This window comes from Pelobates fuscus, chromosome 2 (genome assembly GCF_036172605.1).
Source record: "Pelobates fuscus isolate aPelFus1 chromosome 2, aPelFus1.pri, whole genome shotgun sequence".
In the NCBI taxonomy this organism is placed as follows: Eukaryota; Metazoa; Chordata; class Amphibia; order Anura; family Pelobatidae; genus Pelobates; species Pelobates fuscus.
Window position 1 is genome coordinate 51,107,817 of NC_086318.1, and position 23,260 is coordinate 51,131,076.

The 23,260-nt window shown below is 40.9% G+C and overlaps 1 protein-coding gene across 1 annotated transcript in view; it reads left to right on the forward strand.

Annotated features, from left to right (window-relative positions):
• NBAS (NBAS subunit of NRZ tethering complex) overlaps positions 1-23,260 on the forward strand; it is a 676,063-nt gene that overhangs the window by 366,956 nt on the left and 285,847 nt on the right. Inside the window, exon 42 of the mRNA XM_063442147.1 lies at positions 22,389-22,499. Within this exon, the coding sequence (XP_063298217.1) occupies positions 22,389-22,499 (111 nt within the window). The remainder of the gene's footprint in view (positions 1-22,388; positions 22,500-23,260) is intronic.

Below are 23,260 nucleotides of genomic sequence, written 5' to 3' on the forward strand. Positions count from 1 at the left end.
CTTGTCCCTTCTGGTTTGGAAGGTGAGTATGGTGTCTTGGGTGTCCTCGGTTGGCGCCTTCTGCGGTTTTGGGATCCTGAATGTGTTGGTGAGGACTGCGTGGGATCTTGTTGGCCTGCGTGGGTGGCAGTATGGCTGCAAGTAGGCGTTTGACAACTTGTTGTAGTTCTGTTTCAGGGATCGTTTCAGAGATCCCTCTGGCTTTCAAGTTGTCCCGTTGCCCAGCATCCTCCTGCTCCGCGATGTGGTGTTCATGTAGTTTGTGTTGCCGTTGCATGTCTTGCACGGTTTGCCTGAGTTCCCCGATGTCTCTAGTAGTGGTTTCAGTTGTGCGTTCCAGTGTGCTTAAACGAGTTGTCAGCCCCTTCAGGTCGCCGCTTAGTGCCGTGATGTCGTTACGCAAATCCTTATGGTGATCTGCTAGTAGCCGTGTAAGGGCCACTATGGTCACTGGAGCGGTGTTGGTCGGCTGTATCGGTCTACCTGTTTTGGGGGTTGGCAGGTACTCCTCTCCGGAGAGTTCATCAGAAAAATCGGAGCAGCCGCCATGAAGCGCCGCCATGTTGGTCTTGTTTGCCTCGCGGGCCTGTCTCCACATGTCGCCAATTGTGAGTACCTGGGTGGTTTTCTCCTTTGGCGATTTTTGTTCGTGTTTCTCCCCATGTCGTACGGGAGTGTATTTGCTGCGGTTTGGGGGTGCCCAGCCTGGATTTTTTCGATGTTTCCCCCGTTTTTCTCACGGAGCTCCCAGTTTGTGCGACCGCTTGTCTCGGCTGTCAAGCTCCGCCCCCCCAGGCTACCACTTCTGATGATGTCAGCAGACTGCTTGTTTTTCTCAGGCAGACAGGGCAGAGCCAGCAGCTTCAGGCTTGAATACAGTAAGATTTGTACTATATTTATGGAGGCATGAGGGGCCCAGGGGGGGGGGGAGGGGGGTTAGATGGTGATTTTAACACTATAGGGTCAGGAATACATGTTTGTGTTCCTGACCCTGTAGTGATCCTTTAAAGTACAATTTACATGTAATTATGTTCAAAAGAGTTTAGGAGTAAACTAAGACATTTCTGTACAACTTTAGTTTTTTCCAGCATACAGGAACTAACTATTTCACAAATTTGACCCAACCAAAAACACAATTGTCTTAAGCTCCCGCATGTTTAAGTTGAACTCAAACCTTTAGCTTGTATTGTGACACACACATTTTAAAGGACACTCTAGGAACCAGAAACACTTCAACTTAATGTAGTGGTTCTAAGGCAAAGAGACTGTCCTTACAGGTCCAACAGTGTAAATGTTGCCTGTTTATCTAAGGCCACCCCATCTTGATGAGATCTTGGAAAGTTTGCAGGACCGAAGTTCACCATCTCCATGCTCTGTATTGAAATGCAGAATGCTCACCATAAAAATGCACGGAGTCAATACATCTCCAAACAGATGCAAAATTGTACAGTGCAGCGATTGCTGTGCATGTTCCCTAGCCCCCCCCCCCCCCCCTCCCCCACACACACACCCAATGCTTCACTATGATCTGGGGAGGGTGGTGGCAACAGCAAGACCAATGCACTAGGGATAGTATGTCAAGTAAATCTATTTTCTTTTTATTCCTTTGGGTGGGGTGGGGGACTGAATAGCTAAATAGACCATACATTACGCCAACGTTAAGAATACATTTTTGTGTATCAACTGTTAAAGAGTTCATTTAACTTTCTCTCACACACATTTAGCTTGTAGTTGCATATACATGTTTAGCTTTAGCTTGTGCATACACACATTTAAGTTGCATTGGTGCACACACTCATAGCATGCAGTTGTACATACTCACTTACACACTTAACTTGCACCAACACTTACTCATCCTGTTCTAATCAACACAATCTTGTACAGTTGTACATAGGTGCCTCCTCTTCTCCCCCACTCAATGAACAAATAGAACAGCTGTTGTAGGTATCACAACATTTTCATATACAAATTGGTTAAATCTGTGCAGCTGGTAACTTAACAAGTAACACTGCACATAGCATGTCCTTAAAGGGACAAATTAATCACAATAACCATATTATCTAATCGAATTGGCTATAGCCCGGAGTCCCCTCACGTTGTCCATCTGTTCAATGTCAAATCACTTTCAAGCTGTTTAGCACTTAATTAGTGTCCCTGACTTCCCATTGCCCGGCATCCATAGGAGGTGGGTCTAGGCCATGCATTAAACACTTCCTGCAAGCAAGACCGATCCATAACCTAAATGGGCACTGTCCTAGGCTGAAAGCAGTCAAGCAGAGGAGGGTTAAATGATCTGCTGGGGACTCTCGTATAGGTATTACAGTGAATGAAAGGATGGTGGCAGGGACTCCACATACTATAAGCACTTAAATTAAATGAAGCAATTACACTGCCTACCATGTCCCTTTAATTTATACTTAGTTATACATGTTGGAACTGTTCTAAAGATTGAAACGTTATTTAAAAAAAAAAAAAAGACATTCTTGCACAATCAAAAGATATTCGCAAGGCAACGTGTGGGCTACTTTTTATTGTGTGAGCCTCAAAGTATGACAAACCGGAATATTGATTAACTTCCAGCTGCCTTGTTTTGGCAGTGAGTCTCAATCTGGGTCACACCTCACTATAAAATAATGGAAATTATTATGGAGTTGTTAGATCTCACAATCCGAAACACACAATAGGAACAGGGATCATACACATACATGTCCCTTATGTTTATATCTTATCGCATTGTACATCCATAAAGAGGTCGGTGGAGAACATTGCATCTCACTGGATTATCCATACATCTGTTATCTTTCCCCACAGATAAGTGAGAATACAGGGATAATGCAACTTCGGTACTTTGAGATGTACCCCGAAATGAGCTGAAACTCTCTCTCCTCTCTCCACCATTTAACATAGTGCCTGAGATAACGGAGGTGAAAAAAGATTGTTGAATGGGAATCAAGCAGGGCTATTTTGTCTCTGGCACTGAGCATAACTGTATCCTGTGCAAGAATTCTAAGCAGCATTTAATGAATCAACGTACATTTAGAAATTAAAGGGAAAAAAAGAGTAAGCATTGTGTATGCAGCAAAGATCCCAACAGGTTAGACTTCTGTGTCTTTGAATTATTCTTGTATATTTTGCCTCTTTGCTAAGATGTGAAAAGTCACAGAAATGTTATCAATAAATGATGGGACATGCATGGTGCAATAATGTGTTTTTGTCATTCCCGGTTCTATGAGAACAACAAAGTGTGAAAGAGCCAATTATGGCGTGCTGCTGATCTTTGAGACGGCCATGAATCATTTTTATAGTGTTTTTATATGCTTTTAATTAGACTTTTCGGTGCAAGAGGCTTTGTCTCAACATTGGTATGCAACGCAGCCCTTCTCTGCTACTTAGGGGGAAAAACATACACATTGAAAGTACAAACGGAAATCATAGAAATCTGCTCACTTCATTAAAGCTAATAGGGATTTCAGATCTTAAAAAGAGACATATTAATGTTCTTTTCTTGACCCGCTGGCTGTTACACTTTTAAGATCTCAAGATCCACATTAGAAGTGAGTAACTCCTGCGCTGGTAACATTTGGGCCATTTTATAGTGTGGGTCCTCCTCTGTAAATCTAATTGTGGTTTGCAATTCTCAGTGCATAACACAACAGCATTGAACAAATTACACTGCAGGGATATAGTTTGTGCTTGTTTTTATTTTGCAAAAAAATTGTCTAGCGTAGCTAGAACTGGCTTAGAATTTAAGGTGTATTAACTCTGCAGTGACAAAAGATAGATGATTTTGTATGTGTGTATATATTGATCCATTCGTCCATGTATAAACATAGTCGGTCTATATCTTTTCCTCTCTTTCACATACCCCAGGTGGGCAGGGATAAAAAAGGGGGTGGGTCAGTGATAATTTGCATCACTGGAGCCACCCAAGAGGAACAGATCCACCTGAAGAATTTGCAAATCAGCCACGTACTCCATGCTGCCTGCCAGTTAAACAGGAAACCGACCAAGGGAAGAACCATATAGGGACCACTATTTCAGTGCTCTATGCACTATCCTAGTGCCTTAAGCATAGCACAAGCAGGTGAAATGATGCGCTAGCAATATACTTTTTGGGGACAGTTCCCGGGTGTCTCCAAAAGTAGATTGATTCTCCCTAGCACCTGATCCAGGCATATGAGTAAGGAGATATGAACTTGTGCAAAAATTTGGATCGCCTGAATAGTTCCAGGCGTTTTGGGGTTTGCCTATGTGGCATTTTGTTTCAAGTTAATTTTGTAAATGCTTTTGTTTTGAGAAATACAATTTGGACAAACTAAAATGGCACAGAAATCTGCTTATTTGTGTACGTAAATATATATATGGGCGAAACAAAAGTTGCCACAAAAAAAAAAAAAAGGTCACACACTCTATATTTCACCTTTAGCTTTGATTATGGCATGCATTCGCTGTGGCATTGTTTCGAAAAGCTTCTGCAATGTCACAAGATTTATTTCCGTCCAGTGTTGCATACATTTTTCACCAAGGTTTTGTATTGATGCTGGGAGAGCCGGACCACTGCGCAATGCCTTCTCCAGCACAACCCAAAGATTCTCAATGGGGTTAAGGTCTGGACTCTGTGGTGGCCAATCCATGTGTGAAAATTATGTCTCATGCTCCTTGAACCTCTCTCACAATTTGATCCCGATGAATTCTGGCATTGTCATCTTGGAATATGCCCGTGCTATCAGGGAAGAAAAAATCCATTGATGGAATAACCTGGCCATTCAGTATATTCAGGTAGTCCGCCAACCTCATTCTTTGGGCACATAATGTTGCTGCAACTGCAGCAACCCCAGATCATAGCACTGCCCCCACAAGCTTGTACAGGAGGCACTAGGCATGAGATGGGTGCATCACTTCATCTGCCTCTCTTCTTACCCTGATGCGCCCATCACTCTGGAACAGGGTAAATCTGGACTCATCAGACCACATGACGTTCTTCCATTGCTCCAGAGTCCATTCTTTATGCTCCCTAGAAAATTGAAGCCTTTTGTTCCGATAAGCCTCACTGATTAGTTGTTTTCTTAAGGCTACACAGCTGTTCAGTCCCAATCCCTTGAGTGCCCTTCGTATTGTGCATGTGGAAATGCTCTTGCTTTCAGTATTAAGCATAGCCCTTCTACTGTTCTACTGTTGTTTTTCTACGATTTGATTTCACCAAACGTTTACCTGATCGCCGATCACGATCAATCAGACCACATTTATTCCTCGAAGGTTCCCCGCTATCCTTCCAGTTTTTAATAATGCGTTGGACAATTCTTAACCCAATTTTAGTAGTTTCTCCAATCTCCTTAGATGTTTTCTCTGCTTGATGCATGCCAATGATATTTGACCCTTCTCAAACAGACTAACAGCTTTTCCACGACCACACAATGTGTCTTTCGACATGGTTTTTTAAGAAATGAGAAGCTACTTATTGCATCAGTTGGGGGTTAAATAACTTGTTGCCAGCTGAAAGATAATCGCCCATGCAGTAACTATCCAATTGGAGGCTCTTACCTATTTGCTTCGTTAAGCAACTTTTTTTTTGACCAGGCAGTGTGTGTATGTATTACAATATTAAACAAAAATCTGCACACCAGTCAAGCCATAAGACTTGCTTTTCCCACAGAAATCACAAATCTGCAGTGATGTTACTACCGCAAAGGAACATGGGTTGGCCTATGCAAATTAGTTTAACAAAGAATCACATTTTTGCCGCATTCCATTTTAAACATGGATTCCTTTGAGTCTGTGTTTGCTGTATACAACAGCTTTCAAACACAACTAAGGAAAATATGCAAAGCCAGTGAACCACTCACGGACAGCTGTTTCATTGTTAATGCAAATCATCAGCATGATGTGTATAATATATATATATATATATATATATATATATTATACACATGATATCAATATTAATGCATAAATGCACATTTGCATTTGAGTGTGTGTGTAAAAAACAATCAATACCATCCAAAAATGGACAATGTTGATTTTGCTAATGCAGAAGAACGTCCACATTGGGCAATATCTAAAGCAATTGTTGCTGCACGTTGAGAGTCAGGTATGTTCCTTGTAAAATATCCACTGGACATGTTGCATAAAAAGGTGCAATTCGTGAAATGACTTGGAATAAAATGCTCACTTTCTCTTCTTTTGTTCACTAATAGTTTTGTGCAGAAAAATTGATTATGTACTCAGCTACGAAAAACTGACAGTGGGAACGATGATTCCATCCCTCCTGCTGTCATGAATGTTACCAAGTCATCAAATGGCATTGTATATATTTTTCCTATTTTACTTAAAACAATATTCAGTAAAGTTCTAAAGTACTTCTAGAGAATTGTATTATGTTACAAGATAGAGTGCTTTAATAAACTGTCATAGCAGAGGATATAGCTTTGACCTAGTAGTCCATTTTAAAGGAGACAGGAAAGTGTTGTCATTCAAAAATCAGACCAGGGTGTCTATTTACATGTGTAACTGACAAGTGAAGACAAGACAAGTCACTTATGCTTTCTGCCTCCTGAAGGCTTGTTTTGCTGTGCAGTTGTTATATACAGATGATCTCTATTTAAACTATTTGTAGACATTTGTGTTTTCCCGAAATACCCCAGGGGTGCCTACGGGATGAACTCCTAAAAGGAAGAAACACTAGTCTGATAAAATCAATATAACATGGATTGGACTGTCCGCTAAAAAGACATTATCATTTTGATACTATGATGAGACCGGTGGATGGGTATAGATTACAGTAAAAGTAAAGGAAAAACATCAACATGCTGTGTACAAATTGACTTTGATATTTGTGTATGTTTAAGCATGTACAAATCAGACATTTGCGGTATAGAGTACATGTGTATATGGTTGCAATAGCTCTTCTTCAGAAGTATTGTGATCGCCTATGCCTGATATTTAATATAAGATATAGATCATTTTTCAACCAAGCACTTGAACTATAAATGCCCAACAATGGGCTGTGTAGTTTGCCTTTAGGTGTGCTCATTAGTACAACACTTGTTTTGATTCAATTGTCTGCTGAGTGGCTCTACCTGCCTATGTGATTCCAGGAAACATCCTGAATGTGCTAAGCTTGGCAGCTTGATGAGAAGGAATAGGGAGCAGTGCCCGACACACCCACGGTAAGAAATCAAACCAGTGGGGAGGGGGAGCACAAGGGAACTCCAAGCACCATAAATAATCACTGAGTGGACAAAGACCTACATTATAAAATAAAATCCTGTTGCCCTAAAATGGAAAAACCTTTTTCTTGAAGTTCTTTTAAAAATAAAGACAATGTCAAGTCTTTCTTTGTAGATATAGAGTAAACCTATTTATGCTATGATTGAATTATTGAGTAGACAGAGGGGAAAAAAACAATAAAAATATAATTGACGGAAAAAAATGAGCAGTGTTTGCCTCGCTGCTTGGAGACGTTGTTTGCAAAATCTAAATGTTAGAAGAGAAATTATTAACTAGTAATCTAAGATAACATTTACTTTACTTCTCTCTTGAGTTTTATTTAAAAATGTCAACTACACTTGCTGTATTGCCGACTCTGAGCTTATTTATATATAATTCTAAATACAATCACATATATGCATATAAACCAGGGCTCGACAATTCCCAGGCGCCAAGTCCCCATGGCGACTACAAATTTCGCCCCACTTAGGAGTATGGGAGCCTGCCGCCCACAGGGGCATTGTAGGCGGTGCGCGAGTGAGCAGTAATATACCTGCAGCTCGTCTCTGCTCGCTCCCGCGCTGTTTAATGATGCCGGGAGCCGGAATATGACATCACTCCAGCCCCGGCATCACCGCAGAGAGGAGTTGCAGGTATATTACTGCTCCCTCATACGCAGGAAGAGAGAGGAGGCCCACTAGACCCCAGGGTGGCTGGGTGGGTTTCAATTGAAATAATGTGTGTGTGTGTCTGTCAGTTTGTGTGTCTGTGTCACTGTCTGTCAGTTTGTGTGTGTGTCTGTGTGTGTGTGTCTGTCAGAGAGTGTGAGAGTCTGTCAGAGAGTACATATGTATGTGCCTGCCCCCCTTAAATTGCACTTGAGAGGGGGCGTGGCTAACCGCCGAGCTTAATGGTCGCTTGATCTCGAGCTCTGGCTCCCAAGGCCGCCAATATATCAAATTTCGGATATTTAGGACCCACAACTTGATAAAAAAAAAAGCGATATGGCACAAACCAAAACAAAGAGAGGCTCGGTAAAGAGCGAAAAAATTAATTTCTTCGGAGGCAAGCACCAAACGGAGACCGCAGAACAACTGAGGCCTTCACAAGATGGCGACGCCAGCCCGATGCCTCGAGACACACAATCAGACGCGGGAGTGCCTACAGCACCAGAGCAGCTCACACGAAGCTATATACAAGAAGCGCTGGACAACATGTCCCAGAAGCTAATCATGTCGTGGCAACACTCCATGGACTCTCTGCGAAGGGACGTCCAGGAGGTCAGCAAACGAACGACACACGTTGAATCCAAAATGGAGGAGTTTACCACGGCTCACAATGACTTAGCAAGCCATGTGGAACGCCTGGAGAAACAACTTACTGCGACAGAGATGAAAATGGCAGACCTTGAGGATCGGTCCAGAAGGAACAACCTGCGGCTGCGGGGAGTCCCCGAATCGGTTGGACCGGAGGATCTGCAGGTATTTATCAGAGGCCTGGTAAGGGCCTATGCACCTGATGTCCCGGGCGAAATGTTACTCCTGGACCGGGCACACAGGATCCCCAAGCCTAGACACCTACCCGATACTGTGCCGAGAGATGTACTCACTCGAGTACACTACTTTCACATAAAAGAGATCATAATACGTGCCAGTAGGAATAGAGATGCACCGCACCCAGACTACCCAACAGTAAAAATATTTGCGGATTTGTCCGCTGCCACATTGAAGAAACGAAGAGAGTTCTCCCACGTTGCAGACAGCTTACGAACCAATGGACTGAGATTTAGATGGGGATTCCCGACAAAAATGGTGGTCTCCCGCGAGGGGAAATCCCACATGATTACTTCGCCAGAAGACGGAGCGCGGCTACTGCAAACCTGGGGCTTAATAAGTAAAGAAGCAGAAAAATCGATGACATCTACTCGTCGAATCCCAGTGGACTGGACCACGATACCTACGAAACGCAAAGATCAGGAACATTAAACAACGAAGATGGTGACCCGTTTAATAACTGACCATAAATCATACAGGCGTCCGATATGCCTTAAACCTAGGGAGAAATCTATAGACGCATAGGACTTGTTATAGGTAGAGCCAGGAGAGGACAAGAAGCATCATCAGCTACAAAAGGCAAAAGACAGAGACACCAAAACCATTACAGAGATGCCGGAGACTCCAGGCAGTGAATAAGCTGCTAACCCACCTCGCCCTACACTTATACCTCGGAAGAGACTGTAGTAAAGAAATAAGGAAGGAGGGAAACAACAAGAGGAAAATGAGAGAAAAGAAACGAAAGCAATGGGACATTTGAGTTAATTTATCACCTGCTTAAAAGTTCAGGTATCGTATATACAGGTGTATAGAACTGAGGGGCTGGTCCGGATTCTCATGTTCCCTTTTTGTGTATATAACCATGTGGGGGAGGGTAATGGGATGTGCCACAGACGAGCTGTTTCTGGGTTATACATTATATGAAAAACAAAGGTCCCCAACCCCCAAAGGGAAATAATGACTTTACACAAAATTTTTAAGGAATGACTTGAAGGGTCCCAATATGACAATAGAATTAGGGGCCAGGTGACTGACCAACTATGGGCAAGATAATATTCGAACATATACCCCTCTAAGTTGAGAGGGAAAAAAAAAAAAAAAAAAAAGGGGGAAAGAGAGGGGACAGAAGAGGGCAAGATACCTTATACTGACTCATATATATCTTGCATCCCATTAACACATAAAGGAATAGCACTTACACTGGGTTAACCGGTAGTATGCCTGAATGACACAACATAGATGAATACAGATGGATGCAACTGGTATACATGACCCCAAGAAGTTCGAAATGAGAATGCATTATTATTTACTGTGGCTTGATGTTTTTCTTTTTGTGGTTTTTCTCTTTTGGTTTTCTCTGTTTTCCTCATTATGTGGTTCTCTCCTGGTTTACCATTTCAGCAAATACAGGAATTTCCTCCTGGGGTTCATAATAGGACGCATATGGGTCACCACACGCACGACTAGGTCCTAAACCAGTGAAATAAAATGTTAAGGCCGTTAGCCACCCTAACAGATATTTAGATATCTACCCCCCATGGCTCCGCAAACAGGCGCCATGACCCCATCTGGGGTAAGTTGTAAATATCCAAGTTATACCCCACCCGCTCACCTGACACTTTCCTACCCCCTCCATCGACCCGGTAAACACGAGATCATAAAAGATCACTCACTATATGCCGCAAGTCTACAAACACAATTCTTGAACTTATTGTTGGTGGCAACTACACGAATTAAAACACTCATAAGGCAGACAAGGCCTACATTAGGGCATAATATAATACTTGTAAGCAACCATCTACCCTTCACAAATGAATGTGACAATAAAATCTCATAATGTAAGGGGTCTCAACACCCCGCATAAACGCAGGGTCCTATTAGAAGAGCTAAAGAGAAACCAGATAGACATTATGTGCGTACAAGAGACGCACTTTAAACATAGTAAAGTCCCAGAATTTGGTATCAGAGATTTTCCGACCCAATTTCACGCGACCCATTCTTCTAAATCCAGGGGAGTGTCTTTTCTTTTTCACAAGTCCCTCATGTTTGAACTGTTGCAACTCAGAAAAGACACACAAGGTCGCTATCTCATTATATATTGTACTATCAACACGGTCAACTACACGCTGGTGGGAATATATAGCCCAAACTCAAACCAAAGAAACTTTTTGCTTAAAGTTCTTAATAAAATTACACCCATGCAGAAATCATCCATTATACTGTGCGGGGACATGAATCATGTCTTACACCCGGTGGCAGACACATCACTTGCTCCTGACGCTCCCAGAACAAAACTCCTCACACAACAATGCAAATCATTAAATAAAGTAATTCTGGAACATAACCTATACGACTTATGGAGGATTCACCATCCCAATGAAAAGGGGTACTCATATTTCTCCCATATTCATAAAACCCATTCCAGAATAGATATGATTTTAGTAACTGCTGACATTTTAACAAGGGCTAAGACGAGTGAGATTGGAGATATTGTATGGTCTGACCATGCCCCGGTAACAGCAATGCTGCAGACAACTTTTGACCATAAGGGGAAACCCCCATGGCGCTTAAACGATGCCCTTCTCATGCAGGAGGAATATTGCTCCCAAATGAGTCAGGACATTAGAGAATATTTTCACAAAAACACACTACCTGAGCTAGAACTTACAACTATTTGGCAAGCCCACAAGGCGGTAGTTAGGGGGCTGCTTATTAGCAGAGCGGCTTTTTTAAAAAAATCTAAAGAACAAAAATATCACACTCTCTTGAAAAGACTGAGGGACTTACAATTAGCTCAATACTCCACCCCCTCTGATACCCTAGCGAAAGACATAGCCTCAATTACAAAACAAATAAATGAGATACTAATACAAGAAACAGCACATATGCTTCAGAACTTGAAAATACGGACTTACACGCAGGGCAACAGAGCTGGGAAAGCCCTGGCATCGCTTTTAAGACAGAAACAAGCCCAATCGAAAATTCCATACTTACACAACCACACAGGAGGGAAAATACATGATCCGAGAGGAATACTAGCAGAAATGGTAACATTTTACGAAACATTATATAACATAAGACATGACCCTAAGACGCACCAACCATCCACACAAGAGATACACAGCTTTTTGTCTAAAATTTCCCTGCCTACACTAACAGACGACCAAAGCAGACAATTGGGAACACCCGTCACCTTGCATGAAGTTCTACAAGTAATAAAGTCGCTTCCACCGGGTAAATCACCGGGCCCGGACGGTCTCACTAATTCATATTATAAAAAATTTGGCCAAGATCTAGGACCACACTTGGTAGATACATTTAATCGTATAATGGCCACAGGAACTATGCCTCCGGACATGTTGACAGCACATATAGTCACATTACCCAAACCAGGTAAACCCCCTCACAAGCCCCAAAACTTACGGCCCATATCCCTCCTGAACACGGACACTAAAATATTAGCCAAGTTATTTGCCACAAGACTCGCAGACATGATGCCCACGATCATAAAACATGACCAAGTGGGGTTCGTGAAGGGTAGACAAGGAGCTGAAGGTACAAGAAAACTATATAATTTACTATACCCTAGACATCAACGGGGGGAACCCAGTGTGTTCCTGTCGCTGGACGCCGAAAAAGCGTTTGACAGGTTACACTGGGGATTCCTACGAGAAACGTTGCAGAAATTTAATTTCCCACAACAATTCCAAAAGTTAATTGATGCATTATACTCTAAGCCCTCGGCTAGGGTCACGAATGGAGGTTTCATGTCAGAGATTTTATACATAACTAACGGAACTCGGCAGGGGTGCCCGCTGTCCCCACTTCTTTACATTCTAGCCTTAGAACCACTGCTACAGGCTATCAGAGACGACACACAAATTACTGGCATAAAAAAAGGAGGGAGGGAATACAAAATTACGGCATATGCTGATGACGTAATGCTGTCATTAACTAACCCACAAATCTCCATCCCCGCCTTCAACACCTTACTGAAGACATATAGTGCCTGCTCATATTATAAACTGAACGAGACTAAAACACAAGCAATGAGCCTCTTTACACCGCATGCAACCACTAAAATCCTACAAAGAACTACCGCTTTTGAATGGAGACAAGACCATCTCACATTCCTGGGCATAAAATTCACAACTAACGCACACAAACTACTTAAAGCCAATTACACTACACTTCTCCACTCTATAAAGACACAACTGAGGAGCTGGGAGAATAAATATATCTCGTGGACTGGGAGGGTAGCAGCCGCAAAAATGATGATACTTCCTAAACTTCAATATTTATTTCGCACCTTGCCCATCCATCTACCTATTGCGTATATTAAAGAAGCACAAAACATAATTAACACCTTCATATGGGCTAAGAAATGACCCAGGGTTGCTGAAAGCACGCTCTATTTAACACAAAAAAACGGAGGCATGGGTCTCCCAAACCTGAGTTTATATTACAAAGCAGCAAACGTTAGCACAATAGTGGCAGCTTTTCACACCTATTCTACACCTCCAGCGTGGGTACACCTGGAAGCAACACACACGGGAGGCTATGAAATCACAACACTGGCAGGCATAAGTAAAAAATACAGGAAAACATTTCCCACCACTCTACCCACAACAGCGTTGACGCTAAAAGAATGGGATAAATGCAAAAAATCACTAAACCTTGAGAACGCATTGCTCCCAGCAATGCTTCTAAACTCTTTTGAAATCCTGATCCCACAACTAAACATTAAAAAATGGGCAGACACTGGTCTAACACATTTATACCAACTTAGAGATAAGAATAGATATATAACCTTTACAGTACTGAAAGAAAAATACAAGTTGCCACCAACGGCAGAGTTCGCGCACAGACAGATACTATCGTGGCTACAGAAACACGATGATGTACAGCTCTCTACTGACAGCAAACAAAAACTGACCGACCTAGCTGCATTATGCATAGCCACTAAAAACCCGTCAGGCATCTTATCCAAAGTGTACCATAGCTATTTACCTGCAACAAAGATACGAGACTTAATTTTTGTCAAAAAATGGGAACAGGACATAGGAAGACAAATACCTGAAGAAAATTGGCAGAAAAGCTTTATGGCACATAGACACTTCACTTTATCCACCTCCCAGATAGAAATGTCGAGAAAATTGCTCTACAGATGGCATATGGTACCCACTAGATTAAGACATATTGACCCAACACAAAAAGGAGAATGCTGGCGATGTGGACATAGCATAGGTGACGTCATACACATTTGGTGGACATGTCCTGTTGTAGCAAAATTATGGAGAGACGTTCAAGCCCTTGTGCAGCGAATAGGGAAGATAGATGTGGAACTTAAACCAGAGGTATATCTTTTACAACATCTGCCGCAGGACCTCTTAAAATCCTATAAATATTTATTTTTCCACATAACCATGGCAGTAATAGCAGCGATAGCCAGAGCGTGGCTTAAAATAGACCTTCCAACATTAGACATGATAATCTCTCATATAGACGATATTAGATTATATGAATACACTGTCCGAGCGTGTAGGACACCACGAAAATTTTGGATAGACGCATGGGATATGTGGGATGATACTAGACTCTCAAAGACATGAGACGAACGTGGGTTAAAATATGCTGACAATGAGTAAATAAATCAAAGAACCCATACCGGGAATTTCTGTTCTCTCCCTACCCCCCCCCCCCCCTATTCCCTCCTGTTACCCAGTTATTGACACCCCCCGTTAACAGGAATAAAAAAACAGTACATACGGAAAGATGGCAATACACTGGATACAAATCTACGATGTTTCATATCCCCGATAACTACATATTGTCCAACCACAGACGACAAAGATAGTAGGTCAAAGTGCTCAACAATAAGAGACAGCTATAGACTGGGCTGATATATACATCACTTGATCTAAACTAAGGGGAGATGTGACCTAGTAAAAAAAAAAAAATCACAGTCATGATAGGATGAAGGGCGAAAGGCGACAAGTACTCTCCTCTACGGTACTACGCATGGGACAGATTACAAGTACTGTAATGTAAATAATGTGATGTAAACTCGGAAATGTAAAAAACAAAAAATGCAGATATGACAATAGATTTTGTACTTAACCTCTTAAATGTAACCTGAATCTATATAAAATATGTAAACATTGATGTAACATGGTTTCTGTATGTACTTCATAAAATTGTAATAAAAAAAAAATTGCACTTGAAAGGTGTTTTTACTCACCTTTTTTCCCACACCGTGCTCGTTTCGCCATGGCTGAAATAATCAGTCTTTTTGATCTCAGGCAGTTGTTTGCCTTGGTACACCAACTTCCTCCACCTGATGTCCTTTTGGTTGTGTTGCTGCTTGGCTTATTTGCCTACCATACCATCTATGTTTATACATGTATATTAGTTAAAAAACATAATGATGAGTCATATATAATGGGAAAATAATGCCAATTGAGGGCTTTTGGGAATATTATAATAAATGTCTCCAGATCCTAAGGCGTTTAAGGAATAATAAAATGAGATATGTTTAAAAAAAAAAAAAGAAGAAATGAATCTCCCGAGGCAATGCAAATATGCCAGAGACATACTACATGGCTGCACTAGCCATTTTTTTTTAATGCATGAGCCTGTCACAATGTCAGTGTACCCTATGTCTGTCAGTTATTGTTGCATTCTAATATGATGATCACTGCTCTTAAACACAACTACACAGGATTTTTTTCCCCCTCGGGCAATCTCTAGCGCAAGGTTTAAATAGGGCCTCTGTAGAGACACATGCAATCAGGAGGGCAGCAAAACTGCTATTTAATTATTTATATTATATTTAATACTTTTATTTTATAAAGAATAGAAAAGTTGAAATCACTGAAACATGCGTACATAATGTTGGAGGTATGCATATCGCCCCCGCCATCAGTGTCTTGAGGACCAGGATGCCTGGGGTCAGTAAAATAGATGATGAGAATCGTGTCACTGGCACTGCCCAAAGGGGACAGGTCTTTCCCAAGAATTTGCAGCTCAGCCTGGTGTGAATTCACGTCAATCATCCAGACCAGCCCTCTATGGGTAGACAATGCAAAGGGCACTTTGTTTAAAGCTCTTTGCAGAGGTCAAGTGCCTTGAGCATAGCGTAACCTCGTTTTCATATTGCACTCACGCTACACATTTGGGAACAAAGTCGTTAAAGCAAGACAGAGCCCTAAAAGCGGAGCTGGCCACCCAAACTCGGGATGGCTGGGAGACCTGTGATTGTAGAATGTGTGTGCTTTTAAGGGAGGAAAAAATAGAAAACAGTTCAAATAGCAGTGTTCTCAGACCATTAGCTCCTAATGTTTATGTGCTGTTGTGGCTCTTTGTTTTCTTGGAAATGGCCTGGTTGTTAGAGGAAGCAAATGTTTCTTCTCCCACACGATTTCTCCGAGGGCAAAAGTGAAGGCATTTTTACTGATCAGTTTTTTTGTTATTTGGAGCGGCTGCTGGATCACTGCAGCCTATTAAAGCTGCTGAGTTTGAAAGCTATCCATATATTACTGCCAGGATAAAGTGACAGGTTTAAAAGTTTTGGTTTTCAGCAGACATACAGTATTGTGCTGCAAAGCCTTGACATCTGTTTTTTTGTGTATAGTAAATAGCTGATCACGTTGCTGTGTTCAATAATTATTTATTGATGTATAATATAGAGACAAACAATCAGAGTAAGCTTTGTCCCCAACCTTGTGGGGAATATAATGTCATCTAATTCTGCTTAATAAAATAAAATTTCACTACGTGAGAAAGCTGGTTTGAGCAAGGCTGTATTTATATATTAAAATGCAGCTGTCACGATACTGGGGAACCCAACACGCTAACACACACACAGACACACAGACAGAAAGTGTGCAGTACCGGTCCTTAGAGTGGCCGGGCTAAGCACACACAGAATAGTCAGGAGACAAGCCGAGTAAGGGGAACCAGAAAACAGAATAACGAGAAACAAGCCGAGGTCAAAGGGTAGGAGAAAGTCACAAAGTCAGTATAACAAGCCAGAGAGTACGTAACCAGAAAGCACACGTTCAGAATCAATACTATAAAGCAAAGACCACAACAGGGCACAGATAGACAGGAAAGGTACCGTAAGTATTTAAATCCTAGCCTGAATCCTGATTGGCTAACCACCAATCAGTATTAACAAACACACGTGGGGGATATCTATACCCCCCACTGTGTTTGTTGCACTGTAGCTTTAACGCCGGGTCACGTGAGTGACCCCGGCGCTTAGATAATAGTGCCGGCTCCCAGCGTGCAGCGTTAGACATGCTGCCGCTGGGAGGAGGAGAGGAGGACGCGAGCGGCGTGTCAAGAGGAGAGGACGCCAATCGCTTATCGGTAAGGGGAGAGGGGACCGCGGGCGGCTAGGACCGAGGGTGAGTGCTGCGAGAGGATTGCAGCCTCCCCTCACCGCTGCCCGCGGAGCCCTGACAGCAGCTGATATAAAATTGTATAAACGGATAAACATCTGTATCTGGAAAACACAACATGTTGCAGTCTCCTATAGAGAAAGAAGAGTGAAGCAGAAGGGAGAGAAGGGAACAGGGGGATGGAAAATAATGGAGGGGAAGAAAGAGAGAGGAATTGAGGAAACTCCAGAATCTCCCCTGCCCCTGAGTGCTCAAACCACCCCGACACATCCCAGGGCCCAAACACAGCTACAAATCTAGTCTTAATCTGGGTATCACTCACAATCAATCAGCCATCAATTTGCTCATAATTATCATACCTGGGGAGGTCAAAAATTCAATAGAACCACCTCTGCAAATTGGCCTTTTGCGTCTTGGGGTTGCCTGCTCTCAAAATGTACATCAGCCGTGATGCCTGTACTTTAAAATCCCATAATGCTAAAGGGAGCACCAAAGGGGGTGCCAGCTACCCCGATCTGCTCCTCAATGCCAACAATGTGATGGGAGCATTGTTTACGGTGTATAGGAGCACTGTGACACACGAGATAATTTTGTACGTTTGAGTCATTTGAGTTTTTTCAAATACTAGATATTTAGAATTAACTTTCTTTTCTTTTTTTAATAACATTCTACAATTCTGCTCTTCACAGGTGGGCTCAATATTCTGTCTTGCCAAGTGTGTTCTAAGTGGATTCATTATTTCAGTTACATTCACTTGTTCCTATGCAAACAGATCTTGTTGTTGCTACATTTATCAGCCACATCATTGAACATTTGTCTAGAAGATGCAATGCTTTTCAGCTCCAGTCCTTGACAATTGCTTCAAGTACATCTCTTTATCGGCATTTGGCTCCACAATGCATAATTAAGGGAAAATATAAGATTCGGTCTGTAATGTGTACAAAATGGAAATACCCAATGCATAAAATATGTAATGTGTCTATAACAGCTGCTGTGACTTCTTTTTCTTACTGTTTAGTTCTAATCAGAACAACGATGCTTATAGCCTTTTTTTCTTCTTCAACTTTCTACGTGAATATAAACCATGTCTAGTTCATTTACTGTCTGTACAAAGATACAGCACTGTAATCCCCCATCAGTTAAACATGTATTTATAATGTAGTATGTGAAACAGCATTTTCCAAAGCGTATTGCTAAGGTATTGAAGTTGCTATGGAAATGTCAGCTGCATTTTTGGATGTTTGAGTAGTGCTGTTTGCGGTTTATTTATCGCAAAATTGGGTTTTACATTTTACATAAGTCACTATAAAAAAACAAACGAATCAAAAGGTAGTTGTGTAGACTAGTGACGACTAACTTTGACACTGAAAAGGTTTTTTGATCTACATTTCCAAGATGCTTAGCAAACTTGCCTATGCAATCATTACAATATCATTAAAATCCCGTCGCCTGAATATGATCAGAATGACATTTATTGGAGCTATAGCGCAGGACTGATTTTATAAATACTGTCTTGCACTGCTATGACACATGGAACTAGTTTATAATTAATGGCAAAGAATGGTTTTCTTAATTAGATTTTTTTTTTTTGATTATTCTTGGGCCTCTTGTTTCATTAAATAGATCTGCAGGTACAGCATATCGCCCCCAAGTTTCCCTGCTTAGGAGGGACAGTCCTTTTTTTTGTTTGTTTTTTTTGTTGAAACTCCATATTGTTGGTGTGTCTAAGTGTATAACCGAGCTCCACAGCAGTAATGCAGACAGGAATGTGTCATACAACTACAATAAATGTGTTTAGAAATCAGTCTGTGTAAATCAGATGTTTTTCTCTTGTTTCAAATTATATTTTAGCTACATAAATTGCTATTAGTTAGTGTCCTAAAGTATCTCAGAGAGCCCTGCCACTGGCCACATCCCCAGCCTTACCCTCTAAATTAAATGATTCCTATTTGTACTTTTGAAATACTCGAAGGCGTGGTACATTGATATTTAGCTCCACCCACTCTTTGCTAACTCTTCTGCCAAAACCCAATGTACTGATCTACGTTCACTGTTAGTGACATACTGTCTGCACGTAATAACACAGACCATCCATTATCACTAAATATAAAGGGAAAATGAAAGATATCCGGAGTAGACATTGATTTCTCTAGATGTTATTTTAAAGAGACACTATAGTCACCAGAACAACTTCAGCTTAATGTAGCTTGTCTGGTGTCTTCTGCCTGTCCCTGCAGGCTTTTAAATGTAAACACTCAGATGGCCACTAGAAGTACTTAACGAGACCTGTTCAGCGCTGGAAAAAAAAAAGTGAGTAACTCACTTTTTTAAGGGGGACCAAGGATCTAAACGGCACCTATAGTTTCAGGAATACATGTTTTATATATGTTGTATAGTGTTCCTTTAAACACTTGAATAATATGACTGGTACAGGACCAGCACCGTTGTTTACAACACAACTGAGATGTCCTGGAGGTTCGAAACTTCCTGTTCAGTTCTGTAACTGTTACGTATACACCTGAACTTTGCTAAGTGTTCTCTGTCAGCCAAAGTCAAGTTGTAACACTGCTGTGTCTTCAGTTTTGAGATCTCCTATGAGATCTGATATTGATACCCTAAATGACTGATTACTCACTTGAGATAAGAATTGCGTTCAGTGATATAAAAAGGCAATCAAATGCTTCAATCAAGCATGTCTTGAAAACTAGAAGATTGCAATATCATAGAGCACAATCAATAATGGAAAGCCACACTAAGCAACATTTAACATTTTCCTTTTTAGCCTTGGAGTTCTAGGTACAAATGCTATATAACCATTATAAAAATGTATACAAAATGGTAAAAATTCTATACTTCATTCAGGGATGTGTTTGGCAAAATATAGTGCAAATCAGGGATAGGCAAACTGTATACCCTTAGCCAAACCTGTTCTTCGCGATACCCAATCCAGCCATTAAGTACCGTATTTACTCGAGTATAAGACGAGTTTTTCAGCACATTTTTTGTGCTGAAAAACACTCACTCGTCTTATACTCGAGTCAGTTGTCTGTATTATGGCAATTTTCATTGCCATAATACAGACAAGGACCGGGGGCTGTCAGGAAGCTGTAACTTACCTTCACCGCAGCTCCTGTCAGCTCCCTTCTCTCTCCTCCGTCCGTGCAGCTCCCAGGTCAGCTTCCTCTGCAACTCTCGCGAGAGCCGCGGGGGTCAGAGCATTGTCACGGGTTACCGTAGCAACGCTCTGCACGGCCGCGAGAGTTGCAGAGGAAGCTGACCTGGGAGCTGCACGGACGGAGGAGAGAGAAGGGAGCTGACAGGAGCTGCGGTGAAGGTAAGTTACAGCTTCCTGACAGCCCCCTCCTACAGCCCATCCACTGGACCACCAGGGAGTGAGAGCCGGGAGGGGGGACGAAAAAAAATAAAAATAATAATAATAATAAAACAAAAAATAATAATAAAAAAATAATAACAACATTAAAAAAAATATATATTACAATAATTAATAAAATGCCCACCCCCACCAATGCTCTGCACTCACACACTGCATTCATACACACACTGCACTGCATTCATTATATACACACACTGCATTCATACACACACACATACACACACTGCATTCACACTGCACTCATACACACACTGCACTGCATTCATTATATGCACACTGCACTCATACACACACTGCACTGCATTCATTATATACACACACTGCATACATACACACACTGCATACACACTGCATTCATACATACACACATACACACACTGCATTCACACTGCACTCATACACACACTGTGTGCACTCATATACACGCACTGCACTCCATTCATTATATACACACTGCATTCACACACACACACAGCATTCATATACACACTGCATTCATACACACACACACACACTGAATTCATTATATACACACACTGTAAATAAATATTCAGTTAATATAACTTTTTTAGGATCTAATTTTATTTAGAAATTTACCAGTAGCTGCTGCATTTTCCACCCTAGTCTTATACTCGAGTCAATAAGTTTTCCCAGTTTTTTGGGGTAAAATTAGGGGCCTCGGCTTATATTCGGGTCGGCTTATACTCGAGTATATACGGTATGTATTTTTGTTATAAGTTCTAGAGCAATATGGCGCTGAAACAAATTTGCTCAATTGGTACATTTTGGTAAACACAGTCAACCAAGTCATTAAAACGATAGCCTGAAAGAAATCAAAGAGGTGATAAGGTGGACACTTTCTCCTTAAAAAGAAAAAAAAAGGACAATTTTAAAGGGGAGTCATCACAATATTTCTGTTATGTTTATTTATCCTCTATATTTAACAAATATGTGTTTGTGAAGTCTAAAAATGAAAATGTAAACATACAAATTCACACTGTTTCATCATGGTTTACTGTTTTTTATTAATATAAGCTCCGCCCATTGCACCTGTCAGTCAGCATGTAGAGAAGAGAAGACACATAAATTGTTTTTGTTTCTTCTTCTCCAGTACAGAGTGTGCGCTGGCTAGGTCAGGAGTGATCTGAGTTGTTGATGTCAATTGCTAAACCTTTAAAATGCAAAAAAACAAGATTTACACCAGCTATAGGTGATTTTCAGTGTTTTGTGTTCTGGATTACAGAGATGTGACAGTACCCTCTTTAGAGTATCTCTGTTTATGCCTAATTTACTTATGCAGTGTTTGCATCACTGGTGTTCAAACAAGTATAACCTTAGCATGGTTGAGGATTGATTCATTACAAGCTGTGTTAAACTATTTCTTTAACTGTAGTCTCTAAAAAAGTGTGTTCTATATTAATAAATTAATGACTTATTTATTTTCACCTCGTCTAGATTTGTGAGTGTGCATATAAATAATTGTACATAATATCACTTTTATTTTTATACCAGTGGGTAGCATAATATCACTTTTATTTTTATACTAATGAGTAGCACATTAAAAGAGCTGCCCTGTAGTATATATTATTTGACATCCTGCAGACAGTACTATGTATGTGATATATATTTAGGAATCTTGGTGAAACTTGCAGTTCTTATACCCTCCGTAGCAGTACATGTAATTTTGTACTGTACTTTCTGTTACAAAGATGTTTCCTCTTTTAAGAACAATATTTTATTCTTGATTATAATCAAGGCTATAAGCCTTTTGTAATTACTAGTCACCAAGCATGATGCTATGTATTCACACTGTCCTTTCCTTCTCTATAGAACTCTGGAAGAAAACGTGTACAAGATCTCCCTTTCTTTGGCTCAGAGATACCAAGTTCCACTTTGGGAGGTTTACATGACGCACTTGGAGTATTTATTTTCTGACAGTGGGCAAGTATTTTTCCATGTTTGTCTTTTTTTTTATGTGTTAGATTTTACTTTTAAAAATAGTTTTACCATTCAGAAATAATTAGCAGAATTCCTGAAATATTACTGATATTTAGCACTGAATCGAGATTAATTGCATTTACTAGACTTTAGTAACTTCTCAAATGAAAACTATTTTATATAAATATACTTAGAATAAAGCCCTCCAGAGACATCACATTGTCAGCTCAATCATTTTAGAGAAATTTTTACTTGGACTTTTCCACACTCCTGGTTAGACTCTTTTTGTCCATTCCTAATTCCCTGCCCCTTGTTGGACAGTGATCACAGTGTCATTCTTTCTAACTCAATGAAGCTTGAATCATTTTATTTGTTGAATGGACATATTCTGCCATGACCTTCAACCGTGAACAGATTGAAGATGCATTAGTTTGCTGTGTGCCATTTCTCATTCAGTCGCACTAGGTGGTTCATGTCCTGAGTTCAGAAGTTGTGTATAGTGAACCTGTCTTCCTATAGATTAACTGGCATCCCTGGTTGTGTATTAAACGTGCACGTTCCACGTCTGTTTTAGACCCATTCTTCTTTGCAGTCTCTTTCCGGATATCCATCAGCTTTTTAAAATTACTCTCTGCTGTAATTTTTTTTTTTACCAGTATTCTAACTCTCCTTTCCCTTTCCCTTTCCTTCTACATCTTCTCTCTTTTGATTATTCTTCTTTCTTCTCAACCCTGTAACTGAGTCCTCTTCTTGCCTCAATGTAC